This window comes from Melanerpes formicivorus, unplaced genomic scaffold, assembly GCF_026170545.1.
Source record: "Melanerpes formicivorus ecotype bairdi unplaced genomic scaffold, bMelFor1.0.p_v2 SCAF_26, whole genome shotgun sequence".
NCBI classification, from domain to species: Eukaryota; Metazoa; Chordata; class Aves; order Piciformes; family Picidae; genus Melanerpes; species Melanerpes formicivorus.
The window spans coordinates 2,318,760-2,340,711 of record NW_027142378.1 but is presented as its reverse complement, the minus strand read 5'-3'; the positions used below and the strand labels follow the sequence as shown (position 1 = coordinate 2,340,711).

Below are 21,952 nucleotides of genomic sequence, written 5' to 3'. Positions count from 1 at the left end.
ATATTTAGCATTAGCTAAACAGATTTTCAAACTGATTTTGCAGGATCAAGCTTCAGGTTTTTGGTAACTTTTTAATCCCCCCACACTCTGTTCTTAGCAAACAGCTTGACTAGGTGTGGAACGCTCCCCACCTTTCTGACCCGCTTTGTTCATTGTTTCACAGGGCAAAGGTCTTCTTGGACCACCTGTAAGTATCATTTTTTACAACTCCTGAATCTGCTGCTCAATGGATCTGTTAAAATATTCAGTGGAGCTCTTCTGCTGCCATGAAAGTTAATTCAGTGAACAAAGAGACTCTTTTATTCCTGGTGTTCCGTGTGTCCTCTTCAGCTCCTACTGAGCTCACTTAGGTCTGTGGTAAATGGTGTAAGGATACAGGTGGCTGAAGACATAGTTGCTTGTAGGAGAGAACTGCATGTTCTCACTCCTTGGGTGCTTGCTGTAGAGGTGCTGTGTGGTTTAAAAATTCTGTTTGACTTTGTTATAGGGCCCAGCTGGTGCTGCAGGACTTCCTGGGGAAGTAGGTCGTGCTGGTCCACCTGTAAGTACGACTATGCCTGCTAAAAGTGCAGGTTTATCCTGTTGCTAGAAAAAATTAACCAATTACAGGAAAAAATGGATAATTACTGTGCCATCTAAACACTGATTGGCTTATAACAGTGCTTGAAAACATATTTTTACCTCTACTGGTGATCACTGGTAGGGGAAAGGTGTTTGAAGCTCATCCGAAACAAGAAGTGATGAATAGCACAAAGTCAGGGTCACACATTAGATAAGAATTGAATGGTTTAGTGTCCCACGCTCCACTCCTTCTCCCTCCCCCTCCACTCCTTCTCCCTCCCCCTCCACTCCTTCTCCCTCCCCCCCACTCCACTCCTTCTCCCTCCCCCCCACTCCACTCCCTCTCCCTCTCCCCCACTCCACTCCCTCTCCCTCTCCCCCACTCCACTCCCTCTCCCCCACTCCACTCCCTCTCCCTCTCCCCCACTCCACTCCCTCTCCCTCCCCCCCACTCCACTCCCTCTCCCTCCCCCCCACTCCACTCCCTCTCCCTCCCCCCCACTCCACTCCCCCTCCCTCCCCTCCACTCCACTCCTCCCTCCCCGCCACTCCACTCCTTCTCCCTCCCACACACACACTCACTGTGGCTATGTTGTCTGAATGTGTAACTGCTGGTTCTCATTATAATTGTGAGCAAACAAAGTTACTTTACCCCTTTTTTAGGGAGATCCAGGAAGAAGAGGGCCACCAGGGCCACCGGGACCACCGGGTCCTCGGGTAAGCAATTGCCATTAATATGTGCTAGTGTCTGAATTCTGTCTTGTTGCTGCTTGAACAAAACTTCTCCAGTCCTACAGCTGAATACTGATTTTAGGATTTCAGCAAGGCTGTCTTAGTAGAGTCAGGGAATTGTTTTGTTGGAAAAGACCTTTAAGATCAAGTCCAGCCACTACTGAAGACTGCCAAGACTGATGCTAAACCATGGCCCTCAACATCACATCTCTGCCTCTTTCAAACATGTCCAGGGATGAGAATTCAGCCACTTCCCTGGGGAACTTATTCCAGTGCTTGAGAACCCTTTCAGTCAAGAAGTTTCTTCTCATATCCGAATTAATCCTCCCCTGGTGCGACTTGAGGCCATGTCCTCTCATCCTGTCACCTGTTACCAAGGAGGAGACCGACAACCACCCTACTCCAGCCTCCTTTCAGGGAGTTGCAGAGAGCAATGAGGTCTCCCTTCAGCTTCTCTCTCTTCAGACTAAACAACCCCCAGTTCCCTCAGCTGCTCCCCACCAGCCCTGTTCTCCAGACCCTTCACCAGCTTTGTAGCCCTTCTCTGGACCCTCTCCAGCACCTCAATGTATTTCTTGTTCTGAGAGCCCCCAAACTGAACCCAGTACCCAAGTTGTGAGCTCACCATTGTGAGTGCAGGGGCATGATCACTTCCCTGGTCCTGCTGGTCACATATGAAATCATATTACCTAGAAGTTTGTGTTCAAAGGCTGAGGCAGAACTCATCTAACCATATCCACATCTAACCTTCTATTTAGAAAACAAGTTTCTAGCCTTCATGGTTCTTAAAGATGGTTTGAATATGTCAACTTTGAAACTTCTGTTGTGATGTCTTTGCATTTCTGCAAAGGGCCAAACCCTGGGGTGTTGACAGGTTTTAAACATCCCTATGAATTGTGGAATTGCTGTAAATGTAGTCTGTGTTGGGCCTCACCAGAGGCAGAATTTTCACTGAGATGAGGAGGAAATTTTACTCAAAAGCCTGAAATATTTCCTCCAGGTGGGTTAAGTTCTAATGCCTTTCTTGCAACCAACCCTGCTGCTTGCAAGGGATAAAAGAAAGCTTTACCCTGGTGCTTTGCCTCTCTAAGGAAAGGGTTATCACTGAATAATGGAAAGTTAGGGGTTGGAAAGGACCTCCTTCTGGAAAGCAGGAGTCCAAAGCAGGAGTCTCTCTCCCCCACACTCTACTACCTCCCTCTCCCCCTGATCGTTTCTCTTTTACTGACTTGGATTAATTTCATTTACTTTAGGGAACAATTGGCCTGCAGGATGGTGACCCACTGGTAAGACAGTTCCCACATTGGCTTTGTATTTTATTTTTTTCCCAAAGTCATCTCAGATGACCTAAGTGAACCTCTGTGGTTGTAACCATGTGGATGCTTTTTTAGTGTCCCAATGCTTGTCCGCCTGGCCGCCCAGGACATGCTGGCCTGATGGGAATGAAGGTAAGAGAACCTCTTTGTTCAAGCATTCCTTGCAGAGATCTCAGAACCCTAAGGAAGGTAATTCCTGGCTTGACAAGGTGGCAGTTCGCTGCTAATCCCAAAATTTCTTTGCAGCAGTGTTGGATGCTTAGAGTTATTTCAGCTCTCGACTGCCAAAATAACCTCTCTTGGTGAAGTCTCTTACTGCTGCTGTAATCTTCAGGGTGAAATTTATGTGTGGTTCTGGAAGGCTTAGAGCATGTGAAAGATTGCTTCATTCACTTTCTGAACCATTTGTAGTCTGACTCTAGAAACTCCAAATATTCCCCTAAATCATAGAGTGGTTTGGGTTGGAAGAGCCCTTAAAGATCATCTTATTTCAACCCCACCAGCCCAGGTTGCTCAAGGCCTCTTCCAACCTGGCCTTGAACCCCTCCAGGGAGGGGGAATCCACAACCTCCCTGGGCAACCTGTTCCAGTGTCTCACCACCCTCACTGGAAAGAATTTCTTCCTGATCTCCAGTCTAATCCTTAATCTGTTTTCTTTCTTTCTGTCTTCATGAGAGACCTCTGACATACTAAACTGAAACCAACATGTTTGAGTCTCATTTTATCTAAGATTGTTGTTTGCTGTTTGTTTTCTTTTTCTTTTCTTTTAAAATGTATTTTTCTGCTGTTTTTTAGAATAATATTGACCTAAGGAAATTCACAGATTCATAGAATGGTTTGTGTTGGAAGGGACCTTAAAGATCATTTAGTTCCAATCCCCCTGCCACAGGCAGGAACACCTTCCACTAGCCCAGGTTGCCCAAGACCTCATCCAACCTGGCCTTGAACACCTCTAGGGAGGAGGCATCCACAGCCTCCCTGGAAGGGGACATCCCTGACTTCCCTGGGCAAATTGTTAGGGGATAGCAGAGGAAGAAATACTAACCTGAGTAGAAACACAGCTTTGTTAGACCCAGGATTCCAGATCTTTTTGAACATGGTGTCTAAGATACAGTGTTAAGCAGATAGGTGAGGGAGAAGTGGTGAATGAGGGTTGCAAGGTAGTTTTGGGGAGTCTGTGTCTGTCTCTTAAAATTCAGTGTTGTAATGTTGAACAATCTCTGTTGCTTGATTTCTTTCTTTTTTTTTGCTTGTTTTACATCTATTTTAGGGACAGAAAGGTTCAAAAGGAGAGTCTGGTGAACCAGGAAAACAAGGTTATAAGGTAAATAAAGATAATGCTCCAAAGTAATCAAAAGCATATCTCCATTCTTCATTCACCTGCACTCTGTAGTTATTACAAAGCAGAAGTCATTCTCCTCTTACTTTTGATTTTGGTAGTTCAATGTAATTAAAATAGAACTCATGGCAAAAATTAAGGTCAAAGTTATTAATTGGTAAACTTCCAGACATTTAAATACAGAGGCATCCACAGAAATTCTGTGGATTTACCAAATCATTTGTCTGGTGGCCCAGAGGTAGTGAGAGGGAAATTAATCATTTGAGAGAGAAAGAACAGAGGGCAAGCTCATAGGCAAACTAGGTAACTATAGAAGAGCTCACAGGCAAACTAGGTAACTATAGGTAACTATAGAAGAGAGGCCAAGTCCTGTTCCCTTGAAAGCCAGCTAAGGTGCTTTACCACTTCAATTTCCAAAGAATTCTGAATCTGCTCTTCCCTGGTTTGAAGCCATTGTTCCTAGTCCTATTGCTACATCTTCTTTATACTGGAGATGCTTTGCAATTGCACTTTTGACCAATGGTTGAGTGCAATGTGAACATAAACAAGTATCTCTCTGTGCTCTGAGGGCTAAGCAGTGGGACTTCATTTACATTTTCTTCAAGCAAGAGATGTGTTCCATAAACCAGCAAATAATAAATGTGGCTCCTATGATGACAGAGCAATATGTGTGTGATGTGGGTTAGCTACAGATGTATCCCTGTTGCTTTCTCAGGGTGAAGAAGGAGACCAAGGACCCGGTGGTGAAGTGGGAGCTCAAGGGCCTCCAGTAAAGTATTTCCTTTTAAACAGTGTTTCTCATTTGCTCTGTTATGTCATCTATTGTTTTCTTCTTATTGTGTGAAACTGGATATGATTAAAACCTCTCCACACCTTTCTCTTGATGCTGCCACACTGTCCAGGAGTGACAGTGGAATTATTTTAGTCTCTCCAAAAAGTTACATTCTAGTGTGGCACAAAGCTCTCAGTAGTTCTATGGAAAGATTTAGCTCCTGTCCTAAATTGCCCTGTGTGTTATGTCCAACCTACACCTCCCCTGCTCCAGTTTCAAACCAATGCCCCTCATCCTACCACCACAAGCCCTTCTAAACAGTGCCTCCCCAGCCTTCCTTCCTTCTATTGTGCTTAGGTTGTGCAAATAGTTGGCTTTGTTGTGATGGTTTTTTGGTTGGTGCTTGTTGTTGGTTTTGTTTTGTGTGTGGGGTTTTATTATTTTTTCAATTGTTATTTATTTTCCCCCCTTCCCTTCCATAGTTGTGATGACTTGTGACTTCAAAGGCAGTGTTCCTTCAACACATCCTTAACTATGACATTCAGGCTTAGCTAAGACTTGAGGATAAAGCAGCAGCTATTGCAGGATAGATTTTCTTTGTGTTTTATTATTTTTCCCCAGAAGGTTTTTGCCTTCCTGCATGCCACTTGGAACACAAGGCCTATGAGGAGAGACTGAGAGAACTGGGGTTGCTTAGCCTGGAGAAGAGGAGACTCAGGGGTGACCTTATTGCTCTCTACACCTACCTGAAGGGGGTTGTAGACAGGCAGAGGTTAGTCTCTTCTCCCAGGCAACCAGCACCAGAACAAGAGGACACAGTCTCAGGCTGTGCCAGGGGAGGTTTAGGCTGGAGGTAAGGAGGAAGTTTTACACAGAGAGAGTGATTGCCCATTGGAATGTGCTGCCCAGGGAGGTGGTGGAGTCACCATCACTGGAGGTGTTCAGGAGGAGACTTGATAGGGTGCTTGCTGCCATGGGTTAGTTGATTAGGTGGTGTTGGATGATAGGTTGGACACGATGATCTTGAAGATCTCTTCCAACCTGGTTTATTCTATACACCTAGGTTTTTAGAATGTTGAGGTTTTTTCCTGACATGCTTCACTTCCTTGCTCTGGCACATCCCTCCTCAGCTTCCTTCCTGGTAGTTCTTTATGGGTGCCACAGCTGAACAGGCAACAGTGAACAGAATGAAGGGGATGATAGAAGTAGGCTTAACACTTTGAACTTCTGTAGTTTCATTTCTGATGGCTTTTTATACTCTTTTTTCCCCCCTCCTTGGTGTGAAATGAGCTGTTTAATGGCATTCTTGTCCAGATGTGATATCATACAGGCCCTTTACCTTGATGCACATGACATCCCAATCCTAAATTAGAGACTTATCTCTGAACATAACACCAATGTAAACCTCCAGCTTAGGACTAGAGTGAGATACAGAGAGAGCAGAAACTGAGTAAAGGAAAAAGTGGGATCTTTCTTATGCCTGATGCTGAAAAGAGAATCCCTGGTGCAGAGAAAATATTTGTGTTGAGATCATAGAATCTCAGAATTGTTAGGGTTGGAAGGGACCTCAAGGATCATCTAGTTCCAACCCCCCTGCCATGGGCAGGGATCCCTCACACTAGATTAGGCTGCTCAGAGCCACAGAGGTGCAGCTCAGAGATGCAGCTTCTGCTCTCTGAAGGGCCTGTGGGGACCAATTAATTTAGCTCAGCTTAGTGAAGTTCTTCAGTTGCTGGGAAATAAGACAGAAGAATTAAAAGACATTTAGAGATTGGCTTTCCTTTCCTCCCCTTTATTTTTAAATGTTGTCGATTTAATTTCTCTGTTCCACCAGCTGAGGACAAACATATTATGGCTGGGGGTTTGGTTTCTCTGCAAGTAGGAGACATGTCATGTAGTTTCAGTCTCTGAGGAAGAGGAATAAATGGAAGCCAATTTCCCTACAAGGCTGCATTTTGAAGGGGAGTGATAGTAGTTGTATCCTGTTGCACTAGAATGTCTCCTCAGTCCAGCCTCGCAGGTGTGGCAGGCACATAAACTTAACACATATTATCATGAGATCACAGGATGTCAGGGGTTGGAAGGGACCTCTGGGGATCATTGAGTCCAACTCCCCTGCCAGAGCAGGACCATAGAAACCAGCACAGGTCACACAGGAACACATCCAGATGGGTCTGGAAAGTCTCCAGAGAAGGAGACTCCACAACCTCTGTGGGCAGCTTGTTCCAGTGCTCTGTGACCCTTACAGTGAAGAAGTTCCTCCTCATGATGAGGTGGAACCTCCTGTGCTGTAGTTTCCATCCATTGCCCCTTGTCCTATCCCAGGGCACAAGTGAGCAGAGGCTGTTCCTGTCCCTTCCTTCCTGACCCCAGCCCTCAGATATTGATGGACATTGATCAGATCCCCTCTCAGTCTTCTCCTCTCCAGACTAACCAGCCCCAGGGCTCTCAGCCTTTCCTCACCAGGCAGTGCTCCAGTCCCTTCAGCATCCTTGTAGCCCTCCCTTGGACTCTATCCACCAGATCCCTGTCCCTCCTCAACTGGGGAGTCCAGAACTGGATGCAATATTCCAGGTGGGGCCTCACCAGGACAGAAGGGGAGGAGAACCTCCCTGGATCTGCTGAACACACTCTTAATGCATCCCAGGATCCCACTGGCCCTCAAAAACCTTGCCCAGTTTTGTCTGCCTCTAGAGTTCTATAAAGTCTGATGGTACCTTTCACCTGCATCTGTCCCACACTCCACTTAAGCCAATTGAGCACTTCTGCAAATCTGGCCTTTATGTGCACCTCTCACACAGGCTCCACAGGAGGAATTCTTCAGCTCTGTGGTAATCAAGAAGAGAAATCTGTGGTTTGGTTTTTTTATCCCCCAGTCCTTAAGGCATATTGATGGTGGTATCATTCAGCCTGCTAGTTCTGGATATTCTTTTCAAGAGCCTTAAAGCAGTAAAATAGCAAATTACCCTATATTTAAAAATATTCTAATGCAGAAGCAGCTGGGTTTCTCCTTTTCTATTAAGCAAACGGTCAAATGAGCACAAAGAAAGCATGCAGAGCTGTGAGCCTTCTGTCTGGAAACTAGGACAGCTCTGATGATTTAAGATTTAAGCATAATTTGAATGTCCTTTTCATTTTCAGGGCATCCTGGGTATCAGAGGCATAACTGGTATGATGGGACCTAAAGGTACCAAAGTGAGTATTAGCCTCTCTTCCCATAAAATGGCCTGGATAAAGTGTACCCCCTTGTTTAATTTTCTTCTTCCCTTTCCCACATTTTCAATCTCCTGCCTGCTGTCTTTTCATAGCTACTGTATTTTTGTTGAGGAAGAAAGGCAGCTTGGTCCTTCTGATTAATATGCCCAGGCTCTAAAGACCTTTCCCTCTGATTCATGGTAGTTTGGCAGTGTGTGCAAGGATGTAGCTAGCAAGATAGCAAGCTAGAGCAGCTGTAAATTAGAGCAGGTCTTATTTAAAGCTAGGATTTATTAAGTAGTCTCTCCTGTGATTGCATCTTCCTGAGGCTTTTTTGCTTCTGCTGTCCCAGTTCTGAGCAGGATTTTTATGGAGAGTTTGTTGGGTTTTTTTTTCTTTCCCACTCTTTCTGTCTCTTGCATCTTTTGTGCCTTAAATTGCTGCCAGTGGGATTCCTGTTGCTGTGGGCTCTGACTTGGCTGGGTTGTTTTCCTGCTGTTCACCCAAGTGTTTCTGACCATTATTTCAAAACTGGCTGTTGTGTTCCTATTCTCTTCTGATCTTGCTAAATCTATAGGGTAACAACTTCTGGAGGGAGTGAAACAGAGCAACCATGCCATTAAGGTTTCCTCCTCCAGAAATGAAAGTGGAAAACTTATTGTGTGCTCAGAAGCAACATCAAATTTGTCCTGCTTGTGAACCTTCTCAGGAGTGATCCTTCCTGACCTCTTGGACATGTTTGCAAAGCTATTACTGCCTTCACTTTTCTGGCCTCCTTTGTGTCTTCTGATTCTTCAGTTACTTGCCTTTTTGTGTGTGTTTGTGTTTCTGTGTGCTGTTTTATCCTTTTGAAACGTTTTTCACTCCATCTGCCTGTCAAAAGAGTTTTTTGGTTTTTTTTTTCTATGCCAGGAGCTCCTGACATAAACATTTTCTGAAGCACTGTGAAAAGCTCTGCCTCCTTGCTAGCTAATAGGACTTTATTTTGTTAGAGAATGACCTGGATGCCATTCTCTTTGAATGACATTTCCCCACAGGTACGAAATGTTGGCTTTTATAACCCCACAAAATTCCAAGATGGGTTGGAAAAACTCAGTTCACCAAAACTCAAATAGAGCTATAAACCCCACCACAGCAGCTCTGAGCAAACCAGAGGGGAGTGGAAGTTGAGAGCCTTTCAGCACTTCATTTTGCTGTCTTGTTTCGTAGGGAGCTCGTGGGCTTGATGGAGAGCCTGGTCCCCAAGGTCTTCCTGGTGCACCTGTAAGTAGAGTGTGTGGTAGACAAACACCACCCAGTTAGCTCCTAAGTCCTGAAGCTTGGTGGTTGTAAATCAGAAAACCCTCTGCTGTATCCAGTCCCATTGATTCCCCACAGGTGAATAAATGAATCATAGAATGGTTTGGGTTGGAAGTGGCCTTGAAAATCGACCCCCCTGCCACAGGCACCTTCCAGGTTCCTCAAGGCTTCATGCAACTGGGTTTTTTGGCTAACAAAACCAAGTTTATTTTGGTTGTATTAGTAAAATAAAAAGATATATTTTATTTTTCTTTCCTTTAGGGGGATCAAGGACAGAGAGGTCCACTGGGAGAGGCAGGTCCTAAGGGAGAAAGGGTGAGCACAGACAACTTTTCAAGCCCTGTTTACTTGCCCCAGACAGTGCAAGTTGTACTCTCCAAGTGGTGCACACCTAACTGAGTCTGGGTTGCCATTCTTTGCATCTGTCATGTCAATGTCTTTACTCTAATTGTTTCATATTCTTCTTCTACTTCTTAGGGCCCTCAAGGTTCAAGAGGAATAAATGGTCTCCCTGGGCCTAAAGGAGAGTCTGTATGTAATATTCCATGGTTTTCTTTTGCCTCACATCATGCTAATTGGTATATCATAGTGCTTGAGTGAAAACTCTCTCCAATGATACATTCATGTTTGTTGTTCTTTGTTTTTTCTTGTCCTCTCAAGGGCTTACCAGGAGTGGATGGCAGGGAAGGGATCCCTGGAATGCCTGGAGCAAAAGTAAGGCACATCTGGCATATATCTGAACTTTGGGAGCGCCCTAGATTTGTTCACTCCTTTCTAGCTTTTTATTGTGCTGCTGCCCCTGGCTTTTTGCACATTATTAGGGCAACTGAATGAGCCTTCCCGTCCTACAGACCCCAAATTACTCTGTGCTCCAGAAATATACATTCCCTTTTTAGTTGATTTGCACAATTTACAACTCAAAATGTTTTTCAGGGTGAACCAGGACAACCTGGAGCTCCAGGTGATGCAGGACTGCAGGGACTGCCAGTAAGTACCTGATATTTTTACCTTGGAAGGTTAGGCTCAGTTCACACCACAGAAAGGCCATATGCTGGCTTTGGAGTAGCTGAAGTGAAAACCTAAGCAAAAGACCCAGGAAGAGAATGTGCAAGAGGAATTTCTCCTATGTGTATACAAATCTTTTGCACAAAGGCATAAAACTCTTCACAGGTTGCATTAGGTTGGAAGGAATCCTCAAAGGTCATCTTGTCCAACCCCCCTGCAGGCAGCAGGGACACCTCCAACCTTCAAAGCCATGGTTTAGTTAGTCATGAGGTGTTAGGTAATAGATTGGACTTGATGACCTCTGAGGTCTTTCCCAACCTTATTGATTCTATGATTCTATAACTAGATCAGGCTGCCCAGGGCCACGTGGTGCTGTGAGGAGGAATTCAATCTCACCAAATGTTTGTAGCTAGTATGCAGTTCTTTGAGGGTTTCACCTACCTGAGACCCTGTGGATATTATGGTGTGACCCCCCAATCAGTGCTAGTCTCATGGTATTGATTAGGACCAGTCCTATTCCCAGGGTGTGCTGGACTTCTTAGTCTAGCATACCTTAGATGAACAATCATCTCTCTTTGATATTCTGCTGCCTCAGGACATCTGGAATGCATCACACTCATGGTTCTTTATGCAGGAGGGGTGAGGTTTTCTTGTGCACCCCCTGTGGTGAGCTTACAGGGAATCATCAGTGCATTCTGGAGTCTTAGAAGGCAATCCTTGCATATTCACTGATGGAGCCCAAAAACTATGCCCCTTGTCAAAAGCTGAGTTGAAACTTATTTGAGAGACTGTGCTGTGAGAGTGATTGCTGTGAGGATGCAGTGAAGGAGCTGGAATAAAACAGAGCTGCAAGTAAAGCTGTCATACTAAGTGAAGTCTTAAGCTTGGAAGAACATTTGGTAAAAACCTGCTTTGCTGTGAGCTGTGGCACAGAAATGAGGAGGGGATGAAGTGCATACAAAAAGTGTCTGTTAATCTCCTTACCTCCAGTCTCAGAACGCTGGGCCTGAGAATCTCTTTCCAAGTCTAAGCCACAAAATGCCACAACTCCTTGCTTTCCCCTGCTCTTTTTGCTGGGTTTTGAAGTAGGGATGCTACTCCTTATCTGTTCCTTTGTAAATGAAACAATTATTGGATCCAAGTGCCTCAATATCAAGTAAAGGGACTAGAAATGCTTTAACACAAGGTAGATGTTTCTTAACACCATTTCCAATCCCCTTTACAACAAACAAAGGCTGTCAATGTGATTTCTTTCAGGGTTTACCAGGCTCTCCAGGTGTCAAAGGCATTCCTGGCCCGAAGGTAAATCATCTTGAGCACTGACTCTCTTGAAATACTTTATTTGTGCTTATCAAGTTCTAAAGCCTTCAGAGAAATTGTATTAACTTTCTGCTGTGGTAAGAGACAAGCTTTTGGCTGAAGGAATTGAAGATATTCGTTGATCCACTTTAGTCCTGCGCTTTAGTTTAGTTTTGTTGTATGGAATTGAGAAAGAAAAGTAGCTAGAGGTGTGAATTTCTTCTGACATGACATGGAGTGATATCCATCTTCTGAGACTTGAGAGCAACAGCCAAGCCTGTCTGTGATTTGTCAGTAAGCAGAGCACAAAGTAGCTGAAACCTGACACTTGGAAGAATGAGAAGGAATTGTGTGAAAGTTAAATGAGCACCAAAATGAAGCTGGAAGTTAAAAAAAGAAATACAGGATTATTATTCTTTCTCTTCCTCCCCTCCCCTCCTCCCCTCCCCTCCTCCCCTCCCCTCCTCCCCTCCCCTCCTCCCCTCCCCTCCTCCCCTCCCCTCCTCCCCTCCCCTCCTCCCCTCCCCTCCTCCCCTCCCCTCCTCCCCTCCCCTCCTCCCCCTCCCCTCCTCCCCTCCCCTCCTCCCCTCCCCTCCTCCCCTCCCTTCCCTCCCCTCCCTTCCTCCCCTCCCTTCCTCCCCTCCCTTCCTCCCCTCCCTTCCTCCCCTCCCTTCCTCCCCTCCCTCCCCCTCCCTTCCTCCCCTCCCTTCCTCCCCTCCCTTCCTCCCCTCCCTTCCTCCCCTCCCTTCCTCCCCTCCCTTCCTCCCCTCCCCTCCTCCCCTCCCCTCCTCCCCTCCCCTCCTCCCCTCCCCTCCTCCCCTCCCCTCCTCCCCTCCCCTCCTCCCCTCCCCTCCTCCCCTCCCTTCCTCCCCTCCCTTCCTCCCCTCCCTTCCTCCCCTCCCTTCCTCCCCTCCCTTCCTCCCCTCCCTTCCTCCCCTCCCTTCCTCCCCTCCCTTCCTCCCCTCCCTTCCTCCCCTCCCCTCCTCCCCTCCCCTCCTCCCCTCCCCTCCTCCCCTCCCCTCCTCCCCTCCCCTCCTCCCCTCCCCTCCTCCCCTCCCCTCCTCCCCTCCCCTCCTCCCCTCCCCTCCTCCCCTCCCCTCCTCCCCTCCCCTCCTCCCCTCCCCTCCTCCCCTCCCCTCCTCCCCTCCCCTCCTCCCCTCCCCCTCCTTCCCTCCCCCTCCCCTCCTTCCCTTCCCTCCCCTCCTCCCCTCCCTTCCCTCCTTTCCCTCCCTTCCCCTCCTCCCCTCCCTTCTCTTCCCTTCCCTCCTTTCCCTCCCTTCCCCTCCTCCCCTCCCTTCCCTTCCCTTCCCTCCTTTCCCTCCCTTCCCCTCCTCCCCTCCCTTCCCTCCTTTCCCTCCCTTCCCCTCCTCCCCTCCCTCCCCTCCCTTCCCTCCCTTCCCTCCCTTCCCTCCCCTCCCCTCCCTTCCCTCCCCTCCCTTCCCTCCCCCTCCCTTCCCTCCCCTCCCTTCCCTTCCCTCCCTTCCCTTCCCTCCCTTCCCTCCCCTCCCTTCCCTCCCCTCCCTTCCCTCCCCTCCCTTCCCTTCCCTCCCTTCCCTTCCCTCCCTTCCTCCCTCCCTCCCTTCTCCTCCCTTCCTTTCTCCCTCCCTCTTGTTATTATTGGTATATTGTTATTAATAATTTTTATTCTAATAATTGCATTGTAACATTTAAAAATTCAATAATAATGATACTGTATTATATTTTTACTTTTTCAATGTCTTTGTTTACTTTCTTATTTGTTTGTTTAGACCTTATTGACTTCTCTGCTTTTCAAATGGATGAGCAAACCATTGGCTTGCCTGATATCTTTCCTCTTTTGCTCAACAGGGTAACAGAGGTCCTCCTGGGGTGCCAGGTTTGATGGGAAATTCTGGTAAACAGGTGAGATCATTGATCTTATTCCAAAGATCTAGGGGGGGGGGGGGAATAAAGGACAACTTTTGGGTTGTGCAAAACCCCTCACTCCCTCACTTAAATTTGTTGCCTTCTTTCTACCCACACCACAGGGGGAACGGGGGCCAGAGGGAGAAGCAGGTCCAACAGGACCCCGGGGTCCACCTGTAAGTACTGACTACATTTCTAACTGAGCTGATGGAATATTGCAGCATCTCAAGTTGTGACTGCTGAGGCTAACCATGAGAGAAAAATGCTGTTCAGCACAAGCCTGATTTTGAAGTTAAATGGTTTGGATTGGAAAGGGACCTCTAAAGCTCATCCAGTCAGCAGGGGCATCCTCAACTAGATCAGGTTGCCCAGAGCCTTCTCCAGCCTCACCTTGAATATCTCCAGGAATGGGACCCCAGCCACCTCCCTGGGCAACCTGTTCCCATGTTCCACCACCCTCATTGGGTGTGCTAGGATGTAGATTTCTACTTCCCTCTAGAGTGGACATGGTATGGATTGAGGCTACATAAGGCTGATCTAATCCCTTTGCTGTTAATCCCTCTGTGAGGGTCAGAGATCTGAAGAAAATTTCATCCCTCCAGCTTCAGCGTGGTGGTGCTGGCAAGGCTGCAGGCTCCATAACCAATCCCTTCTGCAAGCTCCTCTCTTGCCTCTGAGGCCCTGGGGATCCTTTCCTGGAGTTTTCAGAGCTTCTGCTATCATGCAGTGCCATAAGAGGTTTACTCATGCAACTGGAGGATTATCCTCATGCAGGGTTTAGAGAGATACCGATAGGGCTGTGTTTGTCAGGGCATTTCATGGGTCAGCAATACCTCCTCTGAACAGACTCCTCAACACACAGCAGCAGTCAGCCAAGTGACAGATTTTGTTTCCTCTGTAATTTGTGGTCATTGTGTGCTAGGTGCACCCATTGATGAGACCACATTTCTTGTGGGCTTGAGTCTGTGTGTAAGTGCTGTGCCCATGGCTGCCTAGGAGTGAGGTGAAAAAGGGATGAGTAGGGGACTGGAGCATGGGGGTTGGACTCAATGATCTCTAGAGGTCCCTTCCAATCCCTAACATTCTGAGCAATGTGGTCTGGTGGGAGGTGTCCCTGCCCATGGCAGCAGGGTTGGAACTGGGTGATCTTTGAGGTTCTTTCCAATCTAAACCATTCTGTGATTCTGTGATGAGAAGAGGCTGAGAGACCTGGAGCTCTTTAGCCTGGAGAAGGGCAGGCAGAGAGGGAATCTTATCAATGCTGATCAATATCTGAATGGTGGAGGTCATGAGGATGGGGCTGGGCTCTTTTCAGTGGTGCCCAGGGTTAGGACAAGAGGCAAAAGATACCAAGGTTTCTCTTATATATGGGGAATTTCCTTTGAGGGTGACAGAGCACTGGAACAGGTTGTCCAAAGAGGTTGTGGACTCTCCTTCTCTGGAGACTTTCCAAACCTACCTGGACACATTCCTGTGTAACCTGCTCTGGTTGAACCTGCTTTAGGAGGTGAGATGGACCAGATGATCTCCAGACACGTCTCCCAGCCCCCACCATTCTGTGAGCCTGTGGGATTATGTCAGCACACACTTACTAGGATGGAAGAGAAGTATCTTCCCCTGCACCCACCTTGCAACCATTTATTTTTGTGCTTGAAAGTGTTGGGTGCTCCTGGGAAACTTTCCAGCCCTCTTCTTCTTGAGCTGATACTTTGTGTGCCTGTAACAGGACTAAGAACTATAATTGAATCAGACCAAAGTAATTGCCCACTCTGATAATGCCCTGTAATCTGCTAAACTATGCTTTTAATCCTTGCAATGTGAACATGAATTTACAAAACCAGCAGTCCAGAGAACAGGAGCTGACATGCAAGGTTAATTATTAATAACCCTGTCAGCTGGGGAGAAATACTTAATGGAGATTAAATACAATCATTTTTCTGTTTATCACTCTGGAGGCATCTAAAAAAACCTTGCCTCTGTTCCCTCTGTCTCCACAATTTTGGAGAAGCTGTGAATATTGAATGGTTGGACACAGATGATCCTTGGGGTCCCTCCCAACCTGGCCTTCTGTGATTCTGTGGCATTAGAACAAAAGCACAGCAAGGCAAGAAAAAATTGTGGTCAATACAAAATGGAGAAAGGAAGGCAATTATTGATAAGAAAGTAAGTCTGCATATAGAGCATTGGACAGTAATCTCCTCCTTATCTGTGGTTCCTTTAAAGTTGTAAGGAGCCTTTCATAAAAATAATGCTTAGCTTCAGAGAATCAGGGAGTTGTTTCAGCTGGAAAAGACCTCTAAGGTCATCCAGTCCAATCCCTGGGCACCACTGAAAAGAGCCCAGCCCCATCCTCTTCACCCCCCACCCTTTAGGTGTTAATCAGCATTGATAAGACCCTCTCTCAGTCTGCTCTAGGCAAAAGAGGCCCAAGTCTCTCAGCCTCTCCTCCTAAGAGAGATGCTCCAGTCCCCTCAGCACCTTCATGCTCCTTCACTGAACTCTGTCCAGCAGTTCCCTGCCTCGGAAGCACAGAACTGGACATAATACTTCAGAACTGGATACAATATTCACCAGGGCAGGGGAGAACTGGAGGAGAACCTCTGGACCTCCTCTGGACCTGCTGGAGTAGGTTCAGTGGAGGGCTATCAACATGATCAGAGATCTGGAGCACATCTCCTGTGAAGACAGGCTGAGAGATTTGAAGTTGCTCAGCCTTAATAAGAGAAGGCTCTGGGGAGACCTTAGACCTGCATTTCAATATCTTAAGAGGACCCACAGGAAGGCTGGGGAGGGACTGCTTAGAAGGGCTTGTGGGGATAGGGTGAGGGACAATGGTTTGAAACTGGGGCAGGGCAGATTTAGGTTGGACCTCAGGAGGAAGTTCTGCACAAGGGAAATGGCGAAATACTGGAACAGGTTGCCCAGGGATGTGGTTGAGACCCCATCCCTGGAGACATTCAAGACCAGATTTGCTGCTCTGGGCAGCCTGGTCTAGTTGGAGGTGTCTCTGATGACTGCTGGGGAGTTGGAGAAAATGACCTTTGAGTGTCCCTTCCAAGCTGTGAACCTACTGATGCAAGCTCCCTTGACCTGCTGGCCACACTCTTCTGAAGGCACCCAGTTGGCCTTCCTGGCCAAGAGGGCACATTGCTGCTTAATACTTAATACTTCCATAGTCTTCACCAACTAGCCTGCAGAATCCTCTGCCATAAACTGTGTTCATTCTATTTTATTTTCGTTGCTAAACAGCTGTTGTACTGTACTGGGACCAGCATTGCTACTAGAGCAGAAGATTCCAATTTTAGCCTTTTAGGAGTCTGTAAGCATTTCCATTTTCACATAGAAGATAAGAGATGGTTGGAAACAAGATATCTAACTTTACCTAAAAGCCGGCAAACTCATGCCTTGGGAGGGCCTGGAGAACAGGTCTGGTGAGGAGAAGCTGAGGGAATTGGGGATGTCCAGTCTGGAGTAGAGGAGGCTGAGGGGAGACCTCATTCTCTTCAACTACCTGAAAGGAGGCTGGAGAGAGGTGGGGGTTGATCTCCTCTCCCTAGTAACAAGTAATAGAATGAGAGGGAATAGCCTCAAGTTGCATCAGGGAAGGTTTAGGTTGGCTATTAGAAGAAACTTCTCCACTGGAAGGGTTCTTAAACACTGGAATAAGCTTCACAGAGAGGTGGTTGAATCCCCATCCCTGGAGGTGTTTAAAAGCTGTGCAGAGATGTGGTGCTGATGGCCATGGTATAGCCCCAGCCTTGGTAGAGTTAGAGAACGGTTGGACTGGATGAGCTTAAAGGTCTTTTCCAACTGAAACAAGTCTGTGAGGCTCTTGCCTCACTAGGGACAAATATGCCTGCAAGAAAATGACTTCCAGAAGTACCATTTTAATCAATCATTGTTTCAGTGGCCACATGAGCTGAAAAACCTGCCCAGGCTTCTCATGTATGATTTAAACCTTTCTAAGCCCAAGTCCTCATGGCAGGTGGCCCAGAGGAAGCAATTCTCAAACATCAGTGTCATTCCTAATGAGTGGAGTTTAGCCATGCTCCCTAAGCTGCTTAACCATCTTTTTTTCCTCCCCTTTTGTCTCATATTTACAAAGATTTAGAAAGGTTTCATTTTTCATATGGTGTCTGCTGAAAACACTGCCCCCTGCCCCTTTGATTTCCTTCAGCCCTTAAAAGGCTTAGATTTAACCTGTAAAGTGCTGAGATTTGGAGAATGTGAATCTCATCTGGTGGTCTTGCAGGGAAAATAAAGCTTGGAACATTTAACTTGCCTAGCAAGCCAACAGATATTTGTTGGTCAGGATTTAGGATGCAATGAATGATTCACACCTGCAATACTGCGTCCAGTTCTGGGCTCCCCAGTTCAAGACAGACAGAGATTTGCTGGAGAGACTCCAAGGGAGACCCATGAGGATGATTAGGAGGCTTGAGCATCTGCCCTGTGAAGAGAGACTGAGAGCCCTGGGGCTGTTTAGTGTGGAGAAGAGAAGGCTGAGAGGGGATCTGATCAATGTCTATCAATAGCTGAGGGGTGGGTGTCAAGTGGCGGGGGTCAAGCTCTGCTCTTTTGGGTGTTGTGCAGTAATAGGACAAGGAACAATGGATACAAACTTGAACATAGAAGGTTTCAGCTTAACATGAGGAGAAACTTCTTTACAGTGAGGGTGGCAGAGCCCAGGAGCAGGCTGCCCAAAGAGATTGTGGAGTCCCTTCTCTGGACACATTCAAAGCCCACCTGGATGCATTCCTGTGCAGACTGCCCTAGGGGATCCTGCTTTGCCAGTGGGCTCGGACTGGATGATTTCTGGGGGTTCCTTCCAACCTTTAACGTTCTGTGATTCTGTGATTTCCCAGACATTAGCAATAGAGGTTAAGTGCCCACCTGCCTAAAATTTGGTACTGTAGCCTCCTCTGAAAGACTTCTGAGTGGCTCTGGTTGGTTGGGCTGACTTGCTCCCTGGAGATGCCTTTGTGCCTCTTATTATAAAGAGGGAGCCTGGAGAGTACCTTGGCTTTGGTACTAAAATGCCATAAAATCATAGAATTGTTTGGGTTGGAAAAGACCTCTAAGATCATTGAGTCCAGTTATTAACACCACCATGGCCATTAAACTGTGTCCCAAATTGCCAGGACCACACATTTTTTGAACACCTCCAGGGATGTTGACTCCACCACCTCCTAGGACAACCTAATACCCAATCTAAACTTCCCCTGGCATAACTTACACTCATTTCCTCTTGTCCTGTTGCTGGTTGCTTGAGAAAAGAGACCAACAGCAACCTCACTCCCAACTTCTCTCAGGCACTTGTAGAGCTAGAAGGTCTCCCCTCAGCCTCCTCTTCTCCAGACTAAACAACCCCAGCTCCCTCAGCCACTCCTCCTATGCCATGCCCTCCAAACCCCTCACCCACTTCTTTGCTCTTCTCTGGACACCAGCCAGGACCTCAATGTCTTTTTTATGCTGCGGTGCCCAGAACTGATCCCAGTACTCAAGCTGTGGCCTCCCTCACCAGTGCCCAGCACAGGGCTACAATCCCTTCCCTATTGCTGACTACAATTCCTTCCTTATTGCTGGCCACATTATTCCTTATCCAGGCCAGGATGCTGTTGACCTTCTTGTCCACCTGAGCACACTGCTGACTCATCTTCAGCTGTCTGTTACCAGCACCCCCAGATTCCCTTAGTGGCTCAAGCAGTTCTCCTCTTACACAGCTCCTGGAGATCTTGCAGCAGTGGCCCTTAGGTTGAGGTAATTTTGTCCTTGCACACATGATGCCAGTGTTTGCAGGAAACATTGTCCTTTTGTATCCCAGCCTTCTCTGTCCTGACCTTATCTTGTACCAAGCTGGGGGCAGGAGTTGATCTGTTAGAGGGTAGGAGAGCTCTGCAGAGGGACGTTGCCAGGCTGGACAGATGTGCAGAGTCCAAGGGCATGAGATTGAACACATCCAAGTGCCAGGTTCTACACATTGGCCACAACAACCCCATGCAGTGCTACAGGCTGGGGTCAGAGTGGCTGAGAGCAGCCAGGCAGAGAGGGACCTGGGGGTGCTGGCTGAGAGTAGGCTGAACATGAGCCAGCAGTGTGCCCAAGTGGCCAAGAAGGCCAATGGCATCCTGGCCTACACCAGGAACAGTGTGGCCAACAGGAGCAGGGAAGTCATTCTGCCCTGTTCTGAGCACTGGTTAGGCCACACCTTAAGTCCTTCGTCCAGTTCTGGGCTCCTCAGTTTAGGAAAGATGCTGAGTTGCTGGAAGGTGTCCAGAGAAGGGCAACAAAGCTGGGGAGGGGTCTGGAGCACAGCCCTGTGAGGAGAGGATGAGGGAGCTGGGGTTGCTTAGCCTGGAGAAGAGGAGGCTCAGAGGAGACCTTCTTGCTGTCTACAACTACCTGAAGGGAGGTTGTAGCCAGGTGGGGGTTGGTCTCTTCTCCCAGGCAACCAGCACCAGAACAAGAGGACACAGTCTCAAGCTGTGCCAGGGGAGATTTAGGCTGGATGTTAGGAAGAAGTTCTTCCCAGCAAGAGAGATTGTCCATTGGAATGTGCTGCCCAGGGAGGTGGTGGAGTCACCATCACTGAAGGTGTTCAGGAAGAGCCTGGATGAGGCACTTGGTGCCATGGTTTAGTTGATGAGATGGTGTTGGGTGACAGGTTGGACTCGATGATCTCAAAGGTCTGTTTCAACATGGTCTAGTCTAGTCTAGTCATTTCCTCCTCCCTTTATTTTTTTGCATTTAAAATCCAACTGAAGATTTTTTCCTGGCACTCTGTATGACCAGCAGAACCTTTGATGTGCTTAAGAAGTTTGATTGTATGATTATCTTTGTTTTACCTCAATGGAAGGTGACCTTGCTCTTGTGGTGTAGCTGCAGAGCAATCAGCCATGAGCGCTACAGGAGGGCTACAAGCACACAAGTTGCTAACGCTGCTGCTGATTTTAATCCTTCCCTTCCCTCCATCAGAAATGTAGTGCAGAATGATGTGATTACTGAACTGATTTTTCAGAAGGCTTAATGTACCTTCTGGGTTGTAAGATGGAGATTTGGGGGCATTTCCTCCCCCCCCCCCCCCCCCCCCCAGTTTTTTCCCAGCTTCTGGAAATACACAAAATACTTTAGAGGGAGAGCTGATTTTTAAGGTATTTTGAAGGAAATGAATGGACAAGTCTGTTCATGTTTGGTGCTCTGATCTCTCCAGGATGCCTAATTATTTCTTAAATGGCAGAGTTCCCTTTCCTAACCTTGTATGAGAAGTTGCTGCCTTTATGACCTGTTCAGCCTAGATAAGAGGAGACTCTGGTGGGGAGGACCTTAGGGCTGCCTTCCAGTAGCTGAAGGGATCCTACAGGAAGGCAGTAGAGGGACTTTTCCTGCGGGTGTCTAGAGACAGCACGGGGAGGGGGAAATGGTTTGAAGCTGTTCAGGTGGGACTGTGGTCTTCTAAGGATGTGGTCCTGTGGGAATTCAGTTGATGAAACTGATTAAAAGCCTAAAGCTAAGCATTCCCCTCCCACTTCTCTTGGTGAAGTAAGTTTGGTGGTGACAGGTAACTCTGAGTTGTGATCCCATGAAGGGGATGTGGTTGTGCATCATCACTCTGCAGAATGAATTCAGAGATTCACAGAATGGTTTGGGTTGGAAGGGACCTTGTTCAAACCACCTTCCAGCTGGGCTCAAGGCTTCATCCAACCTTGTCTTGAACACCTCCAGGGAGGGGGAAATCCATGGCCTGTTCCAGTGTCTCACCACTCTCACTAGAGAGAATTTCTTTCTAATCTCCAGTCTCAGTATGCCCTTCTCAAGCTTCAACCCATTCCCTCTCATCCTATCACTACAAGCCCTTGTAGTAACTCCCTTCCTGGCTTTCTTGTCACATTAATGCTGACTCCAATTTGTATGCCATGGTGAACTGAAAATGTTGCTTTTCTCAGGAGGCTTCACTGTTTTTAATGCATTGGATATCCTTTTTTTTTTTTTTGCACTGGTAATGACTGAGGTTAACTGTTAGAGTAATTCATTAAATACTAAGAAACAAAACACAATAATCAGCCTTTACTCCCCTGTCAGCAGGAAATATTGCAGGAAGTAATGATGTCCTTCTCTTCTCTCTAAGGGTAGCAGAGGAGAGCCAGGTCCTGCAGGTCCTCCAGGTATCCCAGGGAAATGGGTAAGCAGCTTATTCCCACACCCACTTCTCACATTTGCTTTCAAGGAACTCCAGCACCGTTAGGAACTACACTTAGCCATTTCTCCATGCAGGGAGCTGAGAACAGTGGTGAAAGGAGTTGATTGTTGAGTGGTTTGGGGGTTTTTCTTGGTTGGTTTTTAATTTTTTGGGGTTTCTTTTCCCCCCCCCAATCCTCTGTGACTCTGCTAAGATTAGGAAATGCTGCTTTCTAAAGTACATGGAGATGTGTGGGACATTTTCTTCTGCTAAAACAAACCCAAACAACCAACACCATAAACCCTGTGATGTGCAAAAGCGGGTTGCACACATCGGTGTGGGCTGCATATAGTGGGGGGAGAAGGGAGCAGTGA

General features: G+C 47.2%; 1 protein-coding gene across 1 annotated transcript in view; it reads left to right on the top strand.

Moving 5' to 3' along the window:
* Nucleotides 1–21,952, top strand: part of COL9A1 (collagen type IX alpha 1 chain) — a 66,866-nt gene that overhangs the window by 29,319 nt on the left and 15,595 nt on the right. Inside the window, exons 13-29 of the mRNA XM_068153441.1 lie at nucleotides 164–187; nucleotides 488–541; nucleotides 1,225–1,278; nucleotides 2,547–2,579; nucleotides 2,685–2,741; nucleotides 3,880–3,933; nucleotides 4,664–4,717; nucleotides 7,862–7,915; nucleotides 9,125–9,178; nucleotides 9,476–9,529; nucleotides 9,692–9,745; nucleotides 9,875–9,928; nucleotides 10,148–10,201; nucleotides 11,477–11,521; nucleotides 13,346–13,399; nucleotides 13,525–13,578; nucleotides 21,528–21,581. Coding sequence (XP_068009542.1) covers nucleotides 164–187; nucleotides 488–541; nucleotides 1,225–1,278; nucleotides 2,547–2,579; nucleotides 2,685–2,741; nucleotides 3,880–3,933; nucleotides 4,664–4,717; nucleotides 7,862–7,915; nucleotides 9,125–9,178; nucleotides 9,476–9,529; nucleotides 9,692–9,745; nucleotides 9,875–9,928; nucleotides 10,148–10,201; nucleotides 11,477–11,521; nucleotides 13,346–13,399; nucleotides 13,525–13,578; nucleotides 21,528–21,581 — 861 coding nt within the window. The remainder of the gene's footprint in view (nucleotides 1–163; nucleotides 188–487; nucleotides 542–1,224; nucleotides 1,279–2,546; nucleotides 2,580–2,684; nucleotides 2,742–3,879; nucleotides 3,934–4,663; nucleotides 4,718–7,861; nucleotides 7,916–9,124; nucleotides 9,179–9,475; nucleotides 9,530–9,691; nucleotides 9,746–9,874; nucleotides 9,929–10,147; nucleotides 10,202–11,476; nucleotides 11,522–13,345; nucleotides 13,400–13,524; nucleotides 13,579–21,527; nucleotides 21,582–21,952) is intronic.